We start from the raw sequence: 22,079 nt of genomic DNA, 5'->3' as shown, positions 1-22,079 counted from the left end.
GCAACCTCCGGTCGAAAATTAGCAGTACATTTTGCGTCTAGTCCAGTACTTGAAGACTTCTGTTGCTGAGCCAAACAAGATAGTTACTGTGTGATTGTAATGCAAGTACTCTACAATCTGAAGTGTGTACTCAGTATGCATCTACAGATGCATACTTATAATGCATACTTGGTTAGTATGCATTAGTAGGTGTGTACTTGTCACCATATAAATGCCCAGTATCAAGTACACATCTACAGATGCATACCTGTCAAGTATGCATCTGTAGATGTGTACTCAGCCAAGTATGCATCTGTAGAAGTGTACTCAGCTAGGTATGCATCTGTAGGTGTGTACTTATAAGTATGCATCTGTAGATGCATACTGAGTACACACTTCAGTTTGTAGAGTACGGACACTTCCCAACAGCCAAGAATCGGCCTCCCCCGCCATCTCAGAGCCTGACGATCCCCCGAGGCAGGCCACAGGACTTGGCTTTGTCCATGAGGTCCTCTTCGCCGTCCTTTTGACCCTGGCCAAATCGATCGCTGCACTTTGAATGCCGTCTGAGACGCGTGTTTTGTATGTGGATTACGGGACAAATGCTGAAACAAGGTGGTTGGAGGTTGTCGACTAGGGAAACACTATAATCTTCTACGAGCTCCATGTTTACAAGATCACGGCGTCCCAATTTTGTCACAATCTTGACAACGTCGGGTATCATCACATACTCAGAACCATAGTTGATGTTGAATTTAGAACAGAAAGAGACACACTTAAACGGGAGGGCCTTCACTTCAAGGTTGAATAGATGACCGAAAAGCGGAGTGTCCAGTCTTTTCCAAGAGCAGATGATCGAATCATTCCCAACGAACACAGCGAAACCGTGTCGCAGAGCATCAGTGTATCATGAAAGTAAGGTCGTGAACCATTGCAGTGTAAGCCATGCGGTGAAGCGTGTAGCCTCCTTGTCAATATGCTCCGTAGGCTCTTACAGTATTCTCCGTAGGACCTTACAGTGATCCCCGTAGGACTACCGTGAAACGGGGTAACTTCGGACACTTTTGAGTGGTTTTTTTGAAATTGTGACAGTTGTGGTGCTGTCATGGACTTGAGGGTTAAAATTTATCATCTACGCACCTTTAGCTTCGATTTGGCGCTTATTTCAAATATTTGCACCTCACCGTTTTTACAGTGGAGGGTCCGAAGCAGTGTCCGAAATTACCCCGTGTTTTGGGGTAATTTCGGACACCCTTGGAAAAAACGACTTTTCGTTCTGATTTTGGTCCCAAAATCGATCACTGTCTCTTTCTAAAGTGCTAATATGATTATGTGAGAAATTCGTAAGGGTTTAGATGTAAAAGTAAGGTAGGGGTGGTCATTCATACATAATTTTAAGTAATGTATTGCACTCATACATATGTAGTTCAATTTCAGAAATAGTGGGTGGAACTAGTAGAGCCATTTAGAACGCTTCTATTTGTTAGTTTTTGACCGATTAGCTTTCACAGGCAACTCGGGCCATACTTTATTACGCGAAAGTGAATCTTAAATCTTCCTCTACAAGATTACATACGATCACATACATGCATATGAAAGGCAAGTAGTCGTGTCGTATGTACGGTTAGGAAGATACAGGGGCTCAGGGGAAAGCGTTGCATAGTAAACCGGCGAGCTATGCAGCCATTCGCCAAGTCCAACTCTCATGTCACATGAAAGAAAATTAATCACAAAACAGTCGTTGACACTAAGGTAGAACACGCACATAAAAAACTAAGTATTAAAGATGTAGCTTTGCCCCATTTTCATGAAATTCGAAGTTTACAAAGAAACCGCTGTAACAATTGAGGATTATCGTTGTTATTGGATTATCTTCAACTTTCAGAAGAGCTCTTCAGCTTCCGCCACTCAAACCCTGCGAAATTGGGAGTGTTCAGGACATACCCACTCTCCCTGGCGTGACGTTTGTATGTCCGAAATTACCCCGTAAAGTAGCATTTTTTCAGTTTTAAGCCCATATAAACCATACTATTTGACCCAGGTGATTGAAAATTTGACACAGTGTGCTCTTAACATGATTGAATCGACAAACAATCCCCTCATGAACCGGCCATGAACAGTTTCGGCTTGCCAGTCAAAGTTTTTACGCATGAAGCGAATTTAGGTAAAAATGGTTAAATACAAAAACCACTATTTCTCCTGGAGTTTGCGCCTGATTTGGCCTCCGGGTGATTGATCAGATGGTTTTAAGTGTGGCCGATGCGATGCGCGCAACGGGACAAGCCTCCAAGTTGGCCGTTAGATGGGAGCATCATCGCAATGCTTCCGGGCAGAGTTGTCCGAAATTACACCGAGTGTCCGAAATTACCCCGTTTCACGGTATGCAGTCTTCCAGGTCCTACGGAGAAAACTGTGCGGTCCTACGGAGAAAACTGTGCGGCCGTACGGAGAATACTGTAAGAGGCTACGGAGAACATTGATAAGAGGGCTACGGAGAATCCTGGCAAAACGAACAACAAAATTTTCCGTACCCGTTTGCCACAGTGCAGGGGCCCCTAAAAATCAGTTCGTCTTCTTCTTCGTCCCTGCAGAGGTCTCTATCTCCGTTTGACGGAACAGGCGCCTCAGGCACGTCCTGACGAGCAGCGCCACCGCAGTCCCCACGGCAAGGACCGCCAGCGTGGCGAGGGCCACGACGTCCAGCAGCATGGCTTGCGGCCAGGGCACGTCGAGGGCGGGGCTGCGGAGGTGGGGCGCCCCGCGGTGCCTCGCCACGTACTCGCACCACCACACTGCCGTCTCCAGGGGCGAGTTTTGGCGGTCGCGCAGTAGCGCGGAGGTCCGGAGCGCTGCGTCTCGGTACCTGCGCACAGGGAAGCGGACGACACTGCAACGATTGCACGGACTAGACCATGGTCTAGACCGCACCACTGGTGTGGTCTAATGGGTGCCATTTTGGCCGCATCATTTGGTGCGGTCTAGACCACGTTTGGTGTGGTCTAGACCACGTTTGGTGTGGTCTAGACCACGTTTGGTGCTGTCTTTCTATGAATGATTACACCAAACGTGGTCTAGACCACACCAGCTGATGCGGTCAAAATGGCACCCATTTGACCACTTTTGGTTTTTCAGTGTTCATCAACTTCGTTCGATAAGGTTAGCTTGCAGGCTCCAAACGAAAAGTCGATCTCCTTAACCAAGAGCTGGTTGCTACGATCGGACACTCGAACGGAGCAGGTTTATTTAAGAGAAGCAGGACCTTACAACGACCCCCTTGGATTTCGCTGATTTTTTGGTGGTTAGTAGTCCCCCATGGTGAGAGTTCATGGCCAAAATTTCAGACCTCAAAAAAATTTTATCTGGGAGATATGGAAATTTTAAGTTTTTTTTGGGCATTTTTACACTCATTTTGGGTATTTCTTATATCTCAGGGACTTTTTGTCCGATTGGTTTCAGAATCGGGTTCTAGCTTCAAAATTGAACGGGGAACACGATCGTGCCGTCAGATTTGACCTAAAATAATGTTTTCATGGGAAAAACTCACTTTTTCTCGAAAAATTACATAAAAAGTCCCATATTTTGGGATTTTGCAGTTTCAAGTACCCGATCGTAAAAAAAATTGCCTGACTTTGAAGTGGAATATCTCCAGGACGGTTCGTCGGAAAAATCTGGGGTTGTGATTTTTGGATTCAGCGGACCTTTCTGCGTAAGATAAGACCAGTTTCAAAAAGATCGGGTACTTGAAACTGCAAAATCCCAAGATTTGGCACTTTTTATGTAATTTTTCGAGAAAAAGTGAGTTTTTCCCATGAAAAAATTATTTTAGGTCAAATCTGACGGCACGATCGTGTTCCCCGTTCAAATTTGAAGCTAGAACCCGAATCTGAAACCAATCAGGCAAAAAGTCCCTGAGATATAAGAAATACCCAAAATTAGTGTAAAAATACCCAAAAAAACTTAAAATTCCCATATCTCCCAGATAAAATTTTTTTGAGGTCTGAAATTTTGGCCATGAACTCTCACCATGGGGGGCTACTAACCACCAAAAAATCAGCGAAATCCAAGGGGGTCGTTGTAAGGTCCTGCTTTTCTTATATAAACCTGCTCACGAGGACAACAGGGTGCTTAAGAGAAAAGCTGGGTTAAGAAAGCAGGAAGAATAGTTGGTTGTGGCTAACGATCAACTAGAAGGTAGCGAATCTAGTTTGTCGAACACTTGATCACCACAACAAAGGATTTTTTTCCCGCATGCGTCTACTGGTCACGACCGTGTCGGCTGCACATTAAAAGGACCTTCGAATGTAGGGATTTCAGCTTGAGTGAGTGTGAGGCCTTTCAGGGTTCAGAATACAAAATTCAAGTCGATGTGTGAAGTTCAGATTTATTTTCCAGGAAGGCCTCTCGCGAGTCTTCTTTCGGCCTGTCAAGGCAGCAAGCATTGGAAGAAGGGGCTTACTGCACTGCAAATTGTATGGAAAGACGTGATGCCACTCAATGCGAAAGGCTCCACAATCGTTAGCGCAATGCAGAATCAAATGACACCATCACCTCTTTGTCATTGCTAACTGCAGTTGAACCAGCTTAACCTCTAAAATATAAGCATGCATTATTCTATAGAAGTTTTTCATAAACTTGTGACAAAAATAGAGAAAATATTCTCAATTTATTTACTAACATTTACATAAAATAGTTTGATAATGGTTCCAGGGGGGGAGTTCCACGGTCAGTTTGCGCCCATATAGACCACTAAGCTAGGGTTCAAATGTCTCAATAGAGTTTGAATTGCAGTATCCCCAGTTTCTTCTCGAATCTTCTCTGCTTCTCCCTCATTTGTTTCACCTTTAAGTCTAACACGGTAAATCCGGCTCCTGGGATTCCCAGGAACATTGGTCAATTCCCAGGACAGTTGGTCATTTCCCAGGACGGACCCTGGAAACAGCGAAATATTCCCAGGACGCGGTGATTATTTCCCAGGACGGTCCTGGGAATTGTCCCAAATCCACCAAACCCAGGACGCGTCCTGGGAATTTTTCATTGTTCCTAGGGTTCGTCCTGGGAAATTGTCACCACTTCCTGGGAATCTATCTGGGTCCCCCAAATGACCCCCCCAGACACCCCACCGTGTCGACTTTCACAAGTCTTTGTCATGTAGGATGTCATCGGCGACCTCACAAGGTGCCCGATGACGTCCTCCTGGGGTTCGCCATGACGACCCCCAAATTTGACCGTGCATCCTGGGCCGCACGGATCTACCCAGTCCGATGCCGAAGTCCGTTTTGTCCTACGACCAGTAGTTTGGGAGATACGAGGACGTACCACGAGGTCGCCGTCCAGGCAGAGGAGGAAGTGGTGATTTTTTGGAGGCCAAAGTAGCTCTGGCCGCCGTTGTATCGGGTGTCCGGGACTTCTGACTTCGGATTCGGGTTAAGGGGGTCTTCAGCTACCCATAGCCGGAAGTTGGTCTCGATAGGTCTCATGGTTTGACCAGGACGGCGTCAAACGCCCAAAACTGTACCGTTTACCTGCCGCCAAACAACCAATTATCGCCGTCCTGGGCAGTCTGTTGGCCCCATCGACGCCAAACTCGGGCTCAGGGCAGGCTAAGACCCCCTGAACCCAAATCCAAAGTCAGAAGTCCCGGACACCTGATAGAAGCGCGGTCCAAGCTTTCATCGGCGACCTCACAGGGTGCCCGACAACCTCTCCCCGAGGTTCACCATTATGACCCTCGTATTGAAGCGTGTGTTTGGGGTCCTTTGGATCTACTCAATCCGATGCCGAAGTCCGTTTAGTCCTGCGACCAGTAGTTTCGGAGATACGAGGACGTACCACGAGGCCGCCGTCCAGGCAGAGGAGGAAGTGGTGATTTTTTAGAGGCCTAAGTAGCTCTGGCCGCCGTTTTATCGGGTGTCCGGGACTTCTGACTTTGGATTTGGGTTCAGGGGGTCTTAGCCTGCCCTGAGCCCGAGTTTGGCGTCGATGGGGCCAACAGACTGCCCAGGACGGCGATAATTGGTTGTTTGGCGGCAGGTAAACGGTACAGTTTTGGGCGTTTGACGCCGTCCTGGTCAAACCATGAGACCTATCGAGACCAACTTCCGGCTATGGGTAGCTGAAGACCCCCTTAACCCGAATCCGAAGTCAGAAGTCCCGGACACCCGATACAACGGCGGCCAGAGCTACTTTGGCCTCCAAAAAATCACCACTTCCTCCTCTGCCTGGACGGCGACCTCGTGGTACGTCCTCGTATCTCCCAAACTACTGGTCGTAGGACAAAACGGACTTCGGCATCGGACTGGGTAGGTCCGTGCGGCCCAGGATGCACGGTCAAATTTGGGGGTCGTCATGGCGAACCCCAGGAGGACGTCATCGGGCACCTTGTGAGTTCGCCGATGACATCCTACATGACAAAGACTTGTGAAAGTCGACACGGTGGGGTGTCTGGGGGGGTCATTTGGGGGACCCAGATAGATTCCCAGGAAGTGGTGGCAATTTCCCAGGACGAACCCTGGGAACAATGAAAAATTCCCAGGACGCGTCCTGGGTTTGGTGGATTTGGGACAATTCCCAGGACCGTCCTGGGAAATAATCACCGCGTCCTGGGAATATTTCGCTGTTTCCAGGGTCCGTCCTGGGAAATGACCAACTGTCCTGGGAATTGACCTATGTTCCTGGGAATCCCAGGAGCCGGATTTACCGTGAAATATCTGTTCATAAATGTCAGTGTTTTCTCCTTTGCTGCCACCTCCCTCTTCCTCAACTCCACTAGCTCCTTCTGGTGGTTAGTGGCTGCCTCTCCCATCTTCGCCTGAGAGTCTAGGTGTTTGTAGAACTTCTCCTCCAGCTCGATTTTGGAGGCAGCCACTTTTAACCCAGTCCCTCGGGGACCCTTCTTCTTCCTGAAGCGGTCAGGAGTAGTCACCTGGGACTGGGTTGGTTCAGAAGGTTTGTGTGCGTTGTCGGGGGTGGGTAGGGGGCTAGTGGAGCGGGAGGGTCGAGGGGTGGACTGGGAGGCTCTGCCGTTGATTGGTGACTGCAGTGTTACTGCATCTATGGGCCTCCCGTCCTTAGACAGCTCCAAAATATCTTGCAGCCGTTGCTCCAAGCGGGTCAGTTCCTTTGGATCGTTGCCACTTTGACTGTTGTGATCCAACTTCTTTAACATCGAATTTTGTATGTTGGATACTTTGTTTTTGCATTGTTCGTAAGTGACTGTTGTCTGAAATATGATACAAGATATAAAAGTAATGCATGTAATAATTGAGATTCACTGCAATAGAAAGAGACATTATCTTACATCTTCGGGACTTTGACAATGCCATCACGACTGTATCCAAACAACGGGGAGTAAGGATTCACAACTATACCAAGGTATATCACTGGACATATCGCTGCCTTATGATATGTCATTACAGACATACATTTTAGCTCCAGGCACAAAATCAGTAAGGATCACATATAAACTATTAGGGTGAGGATTTTCTTTTTGCTCCAAGTGCTCCAAACCCTTCAGACACTCGCATTTAAAGTCACTAAACTTAAGTTCGCACTGACACAGTGCGCACTGCCTGGGATTCATTTGCTCCGTCACTTCTTCGAGACACATAAAACCAACAGTTCTGTGACTGTCCTCGTGCCTAATTCGCGAGTACTCTGTTAGATCATAGTACCCCGCGTGCGTCTCGCAAAAGAAGTGTTTCTCGTACTGCGAGTGGCAGGACGTGCAAACGTATCCATGCGTCACAATGCATGCCGAGCGCCACGGCTCCCACAGATCCTCATCGCCACCTGCAGCTGCATCAGGAACAGGATCCATGGCACTTTCAACCCAACATTTTGCACAAAATTAGCCACTTACGCTTCGCTTGACGAAAGAAGTGTTCGTTGGCATCACAGAATCTGATGGTGCCAACTGTTAAACTTTTATTCTTCCTCATCAAGTGCTGCTTCTCCCCGAAGCCGCGCGGCTGGGCCTTCCCGTCCCTGGGACTTTCCGCCCCTTCTCCCAGTAGTGTAACACTGTGAGATCCAGACCGCCTTTTCCCGGCCACCTTTTTGCTCTCTCAATTTTTCAACATGGTTAAAGGAAAAGAAATGACAACAGAAATTCAGCAATTTTCAATACAATTCACCCCCCGCCCACGATCCCCTCTACGAGTAAGTCACGCAGCCCTCCCTGTAGGACCGCGTCTCGTCGAACGTCGTTGTAACCTCCGACCTCATTCGGCGGCGGGCCCACTCGAACAGCCACCGCTCCTCTCCTTCCAGGTGCATTTCCAGCTGGTCCGGCCAGCCGTCGTGGTCCCGGGCCACCATGACCCAGGACCTTACCATGCGGCTGCGACGCCGCCGCAGCTGGCACTGGTGGATTTTTAGCGACACCGGCGGCAGGGGGACAAACTAGGAAGCGGGGAACCCACCCACGCACTGTTCCCCCCACATGTCACTCCGGTCCTTCGAACACCTCCTTTTCCCTGTTGTGAGGGACGAAGTGATGCCCCCTCCCTGGAAACAGAACACCCTTAGAATCCGCCCTCAGCACCCCACTCCCGAGAAATGTAGTCCAATACTTACGGTTTAGGTAGCACAGCCCCCACCGGTCGCAGAAAAGACGCAATCCCCTCCTTTTCCAGTTCGATTCCCCACTCAGGATGGGCAGTTGCTCTAGAAACTGAAGAGAGTGCATGGCATGCTCCTCCTAGGAGTCAACCACAAAGCACACTCTTCCCAAGAGCATGCTTGCAAGCACACTCTTCCCAAGAGCATGCTTGCAAGCACACTCTTCCCAGGAGCATGCTTTCAAGCACTCTCCTTGCTTGCAAGCATGCTCCCAGGAAGAGCGTGCTTGTCAAGCATGCTCCTGGGAAGAGTGTGCTTGCAAGCATGCTCTTGGTAAGAGTGTGCTTTGTGGTTGACTCCTAGGAGGAGCATGCCATGCACTCTCTTCAGTTTCTAGAGTGGCAGAGGTTGTCGAATGACTCCATTTCGAGCTCAACTTCGAGCTCTCCTATGGCAGCGAGCAACGTGTCTCACTTCGAGGTCGTGGTCCCGTTTGTTGTCCGAACGATTTGCTTTCGTTGCGATGGGCATGTCTGCGTCATGAGCAGCCGCACCTGGTCGTTGTTGCGGTGGTCTGTCTTCACGGTGTCGAAGTGCGTTGACAGCCAGGTCCGCTTTTCCTCCTGCGTCGATGCACTTTCCCCCACCACCGTACGACAGAGGTCGAAAGTGTTTCGTGCCGTACTGCATCTTCGCAGTGATGGGGCGCTGCGCCGGTCGGCCGGTGCCCTGGTCACCCCGGAATCAACTCGCTTCTGCCGCAGCAGCCCCTGCACCACGTCTGCCGTCCCTTCCTGCACCGCCCGAACGATTTGCATTCGTTGCGATGGATATGTCTGCGTCATGAGCAGCCGCACCTGGTCGGCGTTGCGGTCCCCTGTCTTCACGGTGTCGAAGTGCGTCGACAGCCAGGTCCGCTTTTCCTCCTGCGTTGATGCACTTTCCCCACCACCGTACGACAGCTTTAGCTTTAGCTGCATGGTGACATTGGTGGATACAAAGTAAGAAGCATTTTACCCTCTCATTTTTACTTGTTGGCCACATTGGCACCTTTTTTCCTGTTGTTCGTTCATCAGATTTTGAATTCCCATATAATTATCACACTGCGGGAAATTAAGGTGAACCTGAGCAGACTCCGGATCTTTCAGCTTATCAAAATACTTGTACAGAAAGTGTTTTGAAGATGCTACAACTATGCGCCCAAACAATTTATTTATTAAGTTTAAACCATCAACCAGGGCAGTCCATGTCAAGCGGTGCCGTATAGCAAGACCTAGACACATAAGTAGTGCATCCCCTTCCGTAGTAGTTGCGCACTGGCACAATGGGGTACAGGTGTTACCGACGATGGGCACGGGCCAAATTTTATCGAAACCGTCCTCGGACGGCCATCTCTGCCCACCCCTGGGCCGTGGTCCCTCGGTGTGCTGGGCAAAGGGCACAGGCCAGGAGCCGTCTTGGTCCATGCTGCGCTGCTGCGGGTCCCAGTGTGTGCTGCCGCCGGGATGCTCGTAGTTCACATGTCCATCCGAGTACACAGTGGCAAAAAGGTACGGAAAATTCTGTTAATTTTTTTGCCAGGATTCTTCGTAGCCCTCTTATCAATATTCTCCGTAGGCTCTTACAGTATTCTCCGTAGGACCGCACAGTCTTCTCCGTAGGGCCGGGAGGACTGTATAGCCACGGAGAACACTGTAAGGTCCTACGGAGAATACTGACAAGTAGGGTGCCGCGAAAAACACTTTTTTCTGAAATTGATATCGGCTCGGGTGGGAAAGTGTTCTCTCAGGGGCCAATATGAACGGTTTTAAATATCACCCCGATCGGATAATATCTTCAGCCCCCACAACGGCCTTGAAAATCGGAAAAATGGTTAAAAACGCCTTGTGGGTAGGCAATTTGTTTGCACGCTTCCGGCCACTTCCAGGCATGTCCTTAGGCTTAAAAAGTCGAAAGGGGACCCCCTTAGCCTAAAATAAATTTGTGGACAACCTCACTCTGATAAATACCAGTTTCTGCAAAGTTAACGCATGATATTTAACAATTCTGTCACGATTTGCCTGTAAATTCCCACGTATGTCAGTTTCGCCCATTTCGACCGTCGTTTTCTCCGATCTGACTTGCTTTCTAAGGTCAGAAGGATCGATTTAGGGGGGGTTCATTTAGGGTCAAAAATCGCTAGGACGCTCCGTTTGGCGGGAAAATTGGGTCAAAATAAGCGAAATTGCAGAAAAATTGATTAATTTGACCCAATTTTCCCGCCAAACGGAGCGTCCTAGCGATTTTTGACCCTAAATGAACCCCCCCTAGATCGACCCTTCTGACCTTAGGAAGCAAGTCAGATCGGAGAAAACGACGGTCGAAATGGGCGAAACTGACATACGTGGGAATTTACAGGCAAATCGTGACAGAATTGTTAAATATCATGCGTTAACTTTGCAGAAACTGGTATTTATCATAGAGTGAGGTTGTCCACAAATTTATTTTAGACTAAGGGGGTCCTCTTTCGACTTTTTAAGCCTAAGGACATGCCTGGAAGTGGCCGGAAGCGTGCAAACAAATTGCCTACCCACAAGGCGTTTTTAACCATTTTTCCGATTTTCAAGGCCGTTGTGGGGGCTGAAGATATTATCCGATCGGGGTGATATTTAAAACCGTTCATATTGGCCCCCGAGAGAACACTTTCCCACCCGAGCCGATATCAATTTCAGAAAAAAGTGTTTTTCGCGGCACCCTACTGACAAGGGGCCTACGGAGAATTACCACAACCTGTTTACAGAATTTTCCGTAGCTTTTAGCCACAGTGTACCCGGGACACAGGCCGTTACGAACGTGCACGGCACCCGATTGCCCGTTTGTTCGAGAACTCGGATAGGTGTTGTATCCGGGCGAGAAGGCCCCGCTGTGGTGCAATCCGATCCGAGTGGGTCGGTAGTTCAAACTTAGCAGCAATTTTTTCGCTCAGAAAGGCAAACTCATTGTTAATTGGCATTTCCTTAAGTGCCTTGAAAACATGAACGACATCTGGAACAAGATACATCTCTTTTTCATCATTAAATGGATGGGGAATGCAATATTTGCTTTTATCTTTTGTGTCGAAACCCAGCTTAGCAAGTAATCCTCGGTTGCCTTAACGTTGTAATGTTAAGCCGCTTTTCCATTTCTTCCTGGGTCACATTAACAGCTTTCAACAGCTTTTACATATTTTAGCATCTTTAAATTCCTTTGCAACAGTAAAGAAAATCTACTTGTGGCTCCAATTCTGACCCATAATGCCATGCATCTTCTGCAAAACATGCTTGTCGTGACAGATTTCAAGGAATTTTTCAACCTCTCGATCACTTGCTAGTTTTGAAACGCCCCACACCTCTTCAGGGTTACTGGGCTTTTCATATTCTTGGGCATGATTATAGACAGAGTTAATAAGGGCAAATGAGCCATTTGGTGGCCACAAAATATCTGGAAAAGAGGAGGAACTTTTCTCAACAAATGTTTCACCATAATGAATCAGGAACAATGTTACAACACAAACGCACACTACTTACCTTCAAAGTCAGGGTCAATATCATCAAAATACCTGGCCATGATCTGATAGTGCTTGTCTTGATTTTGCCATCTCATCATGAGTTACACAATGACCCTCACCACTCATGGCCTTGGCAATTTGGGCATAAATGGGTTTCCTGGGCCCTTTCTTGAAAGCTATTTTACGCAGCAACATGTTTTAGAAAAGACGAGACCCAATCATGGTTTGCCTGAATGACTGCTGGGGCGACACCCCCATGAAGGGCAAACCGTAGAGGCTTGCCATTACAGGGAATGCCACTAAGAGCTAGTGAGCTTCTGGCCTCGGATTCATTCCGAAACTAAGATAGTGAAACCATTATCAATTCAACTCTCTTTGATACACTGTTTTTAAGAACTGGATACTCTCCCGGCAGGGTTGATCAGGAAATTGCTCCCTCAATGCGTTTCTAACAGTGTTTTTCCATAAATCCTCCTTGGGTTCCTCGTTAATCGTAAACACAATTCTTGAGACTCTTGGACATCAAATGCTTCCGAGGAGTTTGTTGGATGAATGTGGCCATTGGAACGATAACAGTGCCCTCAAAGCCCTGGTGCCCCGCGCTACTGGGTCGCCATACATTTCAATTACAAAACCCGAAATAGACTTCCTGTCAGGATCATTAGCAAAATCAGTATCAGCATACAAAGGCAGCGGAATTTCAGACTGCCCCCTAAACCAAAGCCCCCAATTTACTGTCCCCTTTAAATATTTGATGATTCTACGCACTCCCTCGTAGTGCTTTTCAGTAGCGTAAGCCTGGAATTGACTGTATACATTAACAGTGTTATGTGCATAACTGAACCCCCTTTGGCGACGGTCCCCTCGGTGGAAACTGCCAGCCCTGCAGCGCGCGTGCACCACACCGTCAGCCGGTTCGAGCATAGCTCTTCCATTTTTCTTTCTCCTTTCAATTTCAATTTTTTTCGAAATTTCATTTTTCGTTCAAACGTCATCTTAATTGTGTATCTGTGATTCCATACTGAGTTGGCTTGGGTGTCCTTTTGTATGTTCAATCTAGTCTCCGGAAGGTGAACCTAGTTTTCACTTTCCGCTTTTCAGTCAATTTCCCCCGCGCCCACTACCTCTGGTGCGCCCCCGCGCCAGTCGGTAATCCGCGCCGCGAGCGTTGCGCTGGCTGACCTCGGCCGCCGCGCGGAGCTGGAAAGCCCCGGCCCCCTTCTCCCAGTAGGCACGCACTGTAAGGGCCAGGTCGACCCCCCCCCCCCCCCTTTCCCCTATCCGGAAACGGATAGGGCAAAGAAAGACAACACAGAAATTCAATTTTTCAATATAATTCACAATAAAGCCCCCCCCCCACCCGTACAGTCAGTAGCAATTACCCCTCCACGAGTACACCACGCGGCCCGCCTCGTGGGACCGCGTCCGGTCAAATACGGTTGTAGCTTTTGTCCTCATTCGGCGGCGAGCCCACTCAAACAGCCACCGCTCCTCTCCTTCTTCCAGGTGTAGTTCTCGCTGCTCCGAGCAGCCGTCGTAGTCCCGGGCCACCATGACCCAGGACCGTATCAGGCGGCCCCGGCGCCGCCGCAGCTGGCATTGGTGGATGCTTAGAGACACCGGGGGCACGGGGAGAAACCAGGGCGCAGGGACCCCTCCCACGCAATGCTCCCCCCACAGGTGCGCCCGGTGCCCCTCAAACACCTCCTTTTCCCGGTTGTGAGGGACAAAATGATGCCCCCTCCCTGGAAACAAGAACACCCTTAGAATTCACCCTCAGCACCCCACTCCCGAGAAATGTAGTCCAATACTTACGGTTTATGTAGCATAGCCCCCACCGGTCGCAGAACAAAGGCAATCCCTTTCTCTTCCATATTGATGCCCCACTCATGATGGGCAGTCGGCAGAGGTCACGGAAGGAGTCCATGTTTCCCCTTACGAAGACGGCGCGACCTGGTCCAGAGCCACAGAACGGTTTTTAGATAAGCTAGCTCTAAGTGGGACTCCTGCATGTACACTGTGAAACGAGCACTATATTTACTCACCTCTGTTCAAAAGGTTGATGCTCCGGTGCACAACGACTCAACTGCGGCGCTGAATTCCACTGGCGGCGGCGCACACACGGCAGGTCAACGGCAGTCCAGCGACAAGGAACGTGCAAGTGACCGCGACGAAGCCCAGCGAGATACTGCCACCCTCACCACTTCGTGGCAGCCCTTGGACGTCCCCGCCGTTCACCTGACGTCGGGCCTTCGGGGCCTTCCCCTGCATCCCAGCCACCAAGCCCGGCCAGGAAGGCCCCGCCGCGCCCATCGTCGCCGCAACGCGGGAGCCCGCTCCGAATTCAAACTGGTGACGCGTGTCCGGCTAGCCTGGACCGAGTAGGGCACGGTATGCGCCTCTCCCAGGGTGAATTCGGAGGGGGATTTCCCTCCCGCAAAGGGGGAGCTTCTCAAAGGGGTGTGTGATGTTATGTGCAGAACTGAACCCCCTTTGGCGACGGTCCCCTCGGTGGAAATTGCCAGTCCTGCAGCGAGCGTGCACCACACCGTCAGCCGGACCGCGCATCCGGCTCGACATCGCAGAATCGTGGAAATCTCCTAAGATCGCTCTCTCCAACCCCGCTGGAGGCAGCTCGGCCGGGCGGAGCGGGGGGCAGGGGAAGGGTGGCGTGACACCCCTCGCCTCACCCCCTGATCCGATCTGCTGGGTATTTAGTCTCCAAACGGCTCGGTCTCGTGGCCATTCCCGTCCGATCAGCGAGAGATTCTACGCCGCCACTCTGCCCGACGGAGCACCGAATCGAACTTTGTGTAAGACTCAGTGTAACAGTGCATTAAACCAGTGTGTCCCTGAGCGGCGTGTGTACGATCTACCCCCTGTCCAACCCCAAGAGAATCCCGAACCCACCGGGCATTGTGACCCAGCTACAGAAAGCGAATACACAATAACAGCAGTGCAAGTGTCAGGTCTTGTTGACATGCATGCATACATTAAACTACCAATAGCACTTCTATACGGACGTCTCCCAATAATAGAGGGATCGTTATTAATTGCAAGATCTGGATTAGTCTCCATTGGACTTTGGACTGGCTTTGCAGAGTCAGGGTCTAATTTTCTGATTATTTTTGAGACATAGTTATCTTGACTTAAAATCATTCCGCTGCTTGTTCTCCTGATTCTGATACCTAGAAAATATGCGGCCTCTCCCAAATCTCTCATTCAATTCAATTCGCATTTATTGAGAAAAACTTCAACAAGGCACTTACAGATAGAAACATTAACATAGCAATCATAAACTGCCTAAAAATGGAAAAAGACAACCCCTAAGCATGACTGCTTGTCAGGGGTGGATTTTCTGTCGTTCTGTCATAACAAACAAAAAAACAAGCAAACAAAAATCTTTTACAACTTAAATTCCACCTTTCTTTTTGTTATTTAGATTTTTCAATTGTTTGCACTTAAAATATATTGTTTTAATTTTGTTTTCATGGCACTTTGACTATTGATATTTCTTAAATCTTCTGCCATCTTATTTAGCACAACCACCTCTGTCAGTCTATCACCATACTTATTCATACTCATCTTATATCGGAAACTCTCACTTCTTGTTCTTATTTGATTACAGGGCATCATAACCTCATATAGTAACCCAAAATATTACCTGCGAATGATTCGCACAAGTGCTGGAGTCCCCACAAAATCAACTTCTCTTCAACTTTTGGATCGAGTTGTTGGGCCATTGTAGATGTAAAAAATCGTACTATTGAGATAAGGCAGGCAAGCGAGGTTCGTGTACTCGTCACAAGTCCTGTCTAGGCTTACGTCTGCACACTACGGCTTCCGAGATGAAAAGAGGGAGAACAAGCGAGCGTGGCGCGGAACCGGAACCAGCATGGCCGGGTTCGACGACGTTCGGCTTCGGCCCGCTTCAGCAGTTGGGCTGCGCACCTCGGAAGGCCTGCCGAAGTAGCTGCGTACACCTTCGGAAGCTGTCTCGGCAACCCGAAGTGTCCGCGCTGGCCGCCGAGTTCGCTCCCCACCCAGCGCATAGCTGTGGCAGCTGTGCCACCCACGAATAAGTAGCTGCAGCACCTATTTCCATTCCCCCGTGGAATCCCGACCCGACAGGGCGAGCTGCATTTGAACCTGTGCATATGGCCTACTGTTCTCATTTGGCTCAACGTCAAATTTACTTACAACATGGACTTTTGCTAATTCTTTCCGGGACATTTTAGTAAATTTTAGTACACTGCGAAGCTTTTGTCGTGTATCAGGGTGGCCAAAAGTTTGCAAAATGGTTCTTCCGTCTAATTTTGAGAAATTTTTTACCTCGATGAGCCCGTCTTCGATGAGCCCGACCAAGCCGTCGGGGCTGGCACCAAGGTGGGGGAGTTCGGGGCGTATGAAAATTCCGCACTCCACCACCTTGGTGCCGCGCAGCGCCTCGTATGCCTTCTTGGCGTCAACTTCGGCGGTATGGCCCTTCTGTATATGTTCCATTTTGCCAATGTCAGGCCCGTAGAGTATAGCCTTGACAAGATTACCCCGGCAAGTGGTGTCTCTCTTGCTCATAATCTCACCGGCCTGACAGGCAGTCACTCGGTCCTTTCTCAGAGTCTTGTAGTAGTCGTTGTTGTGCTGCCCCACTGTATCCACCGTTGCTACCCTCAAAGAAGTCGAATCGTCCGGGACTTGGTCGCAAAGTTCCCCAATGTTTTGGTCCTTGCGCTTTTGAAGCTCGTCGTCAGAGACTTCGGGTTGTTCCTGCAGTACCTGTTCCTGTGTCCGTCCGTAGTGTTCGTCAGGCGCACCGCCGGGGGAACGTTGTTATTTGTGCAAAAACGTGCGAAAGAGGCCTTGTTTGTAGAGTCCTAAAGGCTTCTTGGGGAGAACCGTCAACCGGAATTACGTTCTGATTTTGCATCTCATACCTGTGGAATGTTATGCCCTATTTCTCATGAACTGACGATCAAAATGGCGGTGTAAGCGAGAAGCGTTGCTTTGTTTGTATTTCACACGTCAAAACGTCAAAGAACCTCAAGATTTGTATTATTTATCAGTATCATCTATAAATACTAGTATGTAAAAAAAATTCCTGGTCGCTTCTTCTCCTCTTTTTGAGGTCAATGACTTCAAAGGTGAACAAAATGGGCCCAAGTCTAATCTATGCACTATCACAGTTTATTATGTTGGAACTTGGGTTTCAAATTCCGCATAAGAACAAAGTAAAAGCAATGATTTGATGTTTACTGTTTTATTGGTCAAGTATTTTTCGAACCTAGCATTATAGGTGTCACAAAGGAATTAGTAAATATACAAAAAGAAACGAATATACAAATTAACAGACATACAAATACACAGAAATGGAGGTGATGCAAATAATGCAAGTAAATGACACAAATAAATGAGCAAATTTACATTTTTCACTGATGTTGAAATTTAGCTCTCAAATTAAACAATTTATCTATTTTTTTATTTAACATATGTAGAAATTGAACGGGCGGGCTCCCAACGATCCAGTCGGGGTCCTTGCAGGTGAGCCCCTTGCTTTTCCTGTGTAAACATCTTTCCACCAGCACGCAGTCGCGGAAAAATCTCTCCATTGTGCCTACATCTTTTTTCCACTTGTTGGCGTCTAAAGTAATTCTTTGTACAAATAAATCATCATTAGTATATACAATAAGGTTACAAAAATCGTGCTCTGTGAGCGCCAGTTGCCCCTGGATCTGGTAGTAATACTTGTGGCTGGTTTTGAGTTGCATGACGCCTTCCTTCGTCAGCTCCAAACAAATATCGGCAATTTTCTTACCCTTCTCGCTGGCCTCTGCCCCGATGTCCGAGACCGTCACCCCCGATGCCTTGGCCAGCCTTTGCCTGAGCGCAGTCTCCTTCCTCTTTTCAGCGGCCTCCTCTCGCAGACAAGCCTTCTCCAGGAGGAAAAGCCGGAATTTCTTGAAGGGGGCGATGGTGTTCGGGTGGATGCATTTCACCTCCAGGAGGCCGTCGGTCCCCAGCAGGCGTTCGGGCGAGGTGCACAAGAACGGCCATTTCACGTTGAAGATGAGACCGTACTCACTGTAAAAAAAATATGTCCTGTCAATGCCGTTAACTTGTTACCAGTTTTCACTGTAGGTCAATTCACAGCGTATATACTGTGATCTGCTCACGCGATTCACTGTGATCTTGTTCGCGGTGTTCACTGTGATCTGGTCCACAGTAAAGACTGTGAGTTTGACGCCGCTGAGCACCGAAGTACTGCAAATCAGGCTCAATTCACGGCGTTTACTATGGCCAGATCACAGTGAACACTGTGACCGAGATCACAGTGAACGCCGTGAACTAGTTCACAGCAAACGCTGTGAATTGCATAACAACAAACATTGGTAATAATTTAACGGCATTGACAGGACATTTTTTGACAGGACATTTTTTGTACAGTGGCTCGCGCACCTGCCTCTGCTCGTCGGCGGGCAGCTTGGACTCCACCTCGTCCACGTACTTCTGGACGGCGACGGCCTCGTTGTCATTGCCATACTTCACCGGGCCGTCCATTTCTCCCAGGTTCGTGTTGGCAGCGTAGACAAAGGCGAGAACCAGGGCGTGGCACGGCATGGTGTCCTTCCGCGTCGCCACATTGTAAAAGCGCGTAGAGGGAATGACCAGACGCCGCAAGCGGTGCCACTCCCCGCTGTCGGACTGGCCGCGGGTCTCTTCCTTCGCGGCGCGCTTTTCCGCGGTGTCGGAGATTTCCACAGTCTTTTGCCATTCCGCCGCCATCGCATCATCAAACGCCTTGCCGGATATGTCAGGGTCCGCGGCAAGGACTTCCTCGGCGGTCTTGTCAGCGTCCTTGCCCGCGTAGAAGGGGTCCGGCTTGGCCCCGCGGCGCTTATTCTTGGTGGGCTCACCGTTGGCCTGCTTTTCGGCGTAACGGAGCCGCTTGCGCGCCGCGTGCCTCTGCCACCATTCGCCAAGCATTTTGACGCGGGTTGGCGTCCTCTTCTAGTGGGCGCGCAGAGGCGAAACCATCCAGCCTGGCCCCCTGGAGTGCGACAAGGATGCCGCCGTGATACGCAAATCATAGCGCTGCCCCTTGTGGAAGGCAATCCGCTTCGCCGCGATGAGCGTGGCGACCAACGCCATGACGCCACGACGCGAGGCCGTTCGTCGTCACGTTGTGGACCAAGGAGTCGGCCTTCCTCGCCACGCTATCGCAGAGCCTCACGATCTCCTGGAACAGGCCCCACGACTTGGCCTGGTCCGCGAGATCCTCTTCGCTGTCCTTGGGACCCTGACAAAAGCGGGCGCAACACTCTGCCACAAGCATAGTAAAATTTGTTGGTTTTATTGTCAAAAGAAGAAGAAACAGCTCTAATTATTATTATAATAATCACAGAGACTCTCTGCCATTTTTTGAACAAAGTCGGGCTTGTCTCTTGACCAGTCCAGTATTCCATTAAAGCAGCGCCCAACGTGATCTTCCTCCTCCTCCCCCTCACGATATCCCTCCCCAAAATCCACCTCCACCATCCCTTCTGGACAAACAACTGTATTTCCTTCGTTTCGCAGGTCTTGCAACCACTTGTCGAGGCAACCCTCCGAAAGTTGACAGAGCCTTTGCCATCTTTATACGGAGTAATGCAAAACAGCTCAAAATAAGAAAATATTCCGAAAAATTGTGTTGCATTGCGGGCATTGCAATGCATCGTGTGTTCTAGAGGATTCGGGCCTCGACAAGTCGGGTTCGCGTGCCCGACCCGGCCCGACCTGGCCCGTTTATGGCCTCCCTCATCACCCGCTGTCACTCGGCGAGCTCGCACTACACAGCGAGGAAAATAAAAAAAGCTAGGAGGGAATCAGCTTAGAGGGGAGTTTTACTATACTCTGGGTCCTGCGCTGGATAGTTCGTACTCCAGGCAAGGGAATCAAAATATCGTTAGCAGTTTTCCGACCTGAAGTTCCACCTGATAGCCTCATTTCAATTCCCTTGTGAACGGAATCCAAGGTCCACTTTCTGCCTTCACTATTACCAGTCTGTGAAGCCTGAAGTTGGTCAGTGCCAAACTTGCTTTCCAGCCACTCCTTTCGCCTGGTTGCAATCTGCTCCAGGGTGAGAAAATTTTCTTGCGTCTTCGACAACGCATTTCCAGTTTCTGCCACTTTCCTCTCAACTATGACCAAGCTTTGTCGAAGACTTTGATTCTCTTGCTCCAGCTGAGTGCAGCGAACGTTCGTTGGGTGATGCTTGAAGACACGAATGATGCTGTGGTGAGGCGGTGTTGTAATGTGGTTATATGGGATGCAGGGATTAAGTAAATACGTTCAAGTAAGAAAAACCAGGATTCGGACAGATATATTCTCACATTCTATACAGTACACGAACACGACACCCGCGAGAGTGATTCGGGAACCGGAAACCCGCCAACTGCATCTACTTGCACATTCACACATTCACATTCACATCTCAGTTCATGAGGCTAGAGCTTGAGAATCTACCGCACGAAGACCTACCGCCAGGGTAGGGCCGGCTGGTAACTTACCGACTGGGCAGCTACCCGACACCGACAGATAGCGCTGGTGTGGTGAAAGACGCCCTCAGAGAGTTCCTCAATTTGCTGCTTGAATTTATGTACTTCATCATGAAGTGACAAATTTGATTCTTCAGCACTTCAGCACAGTTTAGTCTTGATTTCATCCTTACGTTAAAATAAGGAGCACTCTGCAGACGACTTTCTGCGATCTTAAAGTCGTCTTTTATAGCTTCGTACTTCACGGGTGGGCGAGGAAGCGGATCTTGGTCTAGAGGGCCTTTTTTGGTGTCACGTCACTGTCTACGGGACTTTCCAAACACGCCCAGACCACTGCACTGTTTATGATAAAACTTGCTAGTCCCCAGGAAGTTGACCCCTCCCAGGAAAACCATCCTTTCTCGCCTTTCTTCTGCTCCCTGTCAAAATCAACCTCGGACTAGTTATATTCTCCCGACTAGCGCCTTAGCGAGTTAGGATTTTTCCTAGCGCCCAGGCGAGTAAGGATGGTTTTCTTAGGAGGGATCGAAGTGTTCTATATATTTTTTTTTTTATCTTGGAGCACCATCCGATCGGCATTATGCACAACATGTTATCCACGGTACATACAGGTTTGGTTAGGGTAGGTTCTCCGAAGCTGTTACCTAGGCCTCCGCTAGGCGGCAGCACCGACCACTAAGAACGGAAGAGGTGTTAAACATCACCTACTGTGGTCCGTATTACCCGCTTTTACGGTACGGTTACAGGGTTCCTCGAACCGCTACCGGCAGATTCCAGACCTAAAGGGCAAGCCATTTGCGAACGCCTCATGGATTTGGACCAAACTTGGTATACCTATACCTTTTGAGTCAAAAAAATTTTTGGTAAATTTTTTTTTTCAAAAATTTTTTTGTTGTTTAAAATAAAAAAATGTTTCTAGACAATTTGACGTCATCACCAAAAGTGCTCAAAATTTCACCAAAGACTCATCATTATGTTCTCTTTTCACCTGCCAAGTGCCAATACGGTTAACTAAATACTTAGGGAGATATTAAAGTTTACGAGTCCAAAAGAGACCAAACCCATTAATGATTTTCACCTAGATTTGCTTCTATTCGAGTCAGCAGTCATATTTCGACGAAAGTAAAGCTTCGTCTTGAAAAATTTAGAACCAGACTTGATATTTATACTGAGAATGATGCAATTTAAGGCCACATAAGGAATATTCAGTAATATTTAGTCTTTTCTATGTTTATTAATTCAATTGTTTTTATTGTATTTTGAAAGTTGAATTATTAGACATAGAAAAGACTTCACTGAATATTCCTTATGTGGCCTTAAATTGCAACATTCTCAACACAACTATCAAGTCTGGTTTGAAAAAAAAAAAAAATTTCACCAAAATTTTTTTTGACTCGAAAGGTAAAGGTATACCAAGTTTGGTCCAAATCCATGAGGTGTTGGCAAATGGCTTGCCCTTTAGGTCTGGAATCTGCCTACCGCGC

The 22,079-nt window shown here is 48.7% G+C and overlaps 2 protein-coding genes across 4 annotated transcripts in view; both read right to left on the bottom strand.

The window, feature by feature from the left end:
* Positions 1-22,079, bottom strand: part of LOC117642041 (UDP-glucuronosyltransferase-like) — an 84,636-nt gene that overhangs the window by 9,808 nt on the left and 52,749 nt on the right. For 2 of the 3 annotated variants that reach the window (XR_004587523.1, XM_034379823.1), the window contains one exon: positions 2,511-2,842. Coding sequence is in view for 2 of the 3 variants with exons in the window: in XM_034379823.1 (XP_034235714.1) it covers positions 2,542-2,842 (301 nt within the window). In the remaining variant the exon portion in view is untranslated. Of the gene's footprint in view, positions 1-2,510; positions 2,843-20,507; positions 21,271-22,079 lie in introns of those variants that run through there. The other variant, XM_034379824.1, reaches the window with a different exon arrangement.
* On the bottom strand, positions 17,383-20,364 carry LOC117642052. The gene is made up of 2 exons (XM_034379860.1): positions 18,518-20,364; positions 17,383-18,142 (listed from the first exon to the last, which is right to left on the bottom strand). The coding sequence occupies exons 1-2, from the start codon at positions 19,043-19,045 to the stop codon at positions 18,140-18,142; spliced, it is 531 nt and encodes a 176-aa protein (XP_034235751.1). The 5' UTR covers positions 19,046-20,364; the 3' UTR covers positions 17,383-18,139.

The sequence above is a fragment of the Thrips palmi genome, unplaced genomic scaffold, assembly GCF_012932325.1.
Source record: "Thrips palmi isolate BJ-2018 unplaced genomic scaffold, TpBJ-2018v1 HiC_scaffold_16, whole genome shotgun sequence".
Classification (NCBI taxonomy): domain Eukaryota; kingdom Metazoa; phylum Arthropoda; class Insecta; order Thysanoptera; family Thripidae; genus Thrips; species Thrips palmi.
This window is presented reverse-complemented; position numbering and strand designations above follow the sequence as displayed.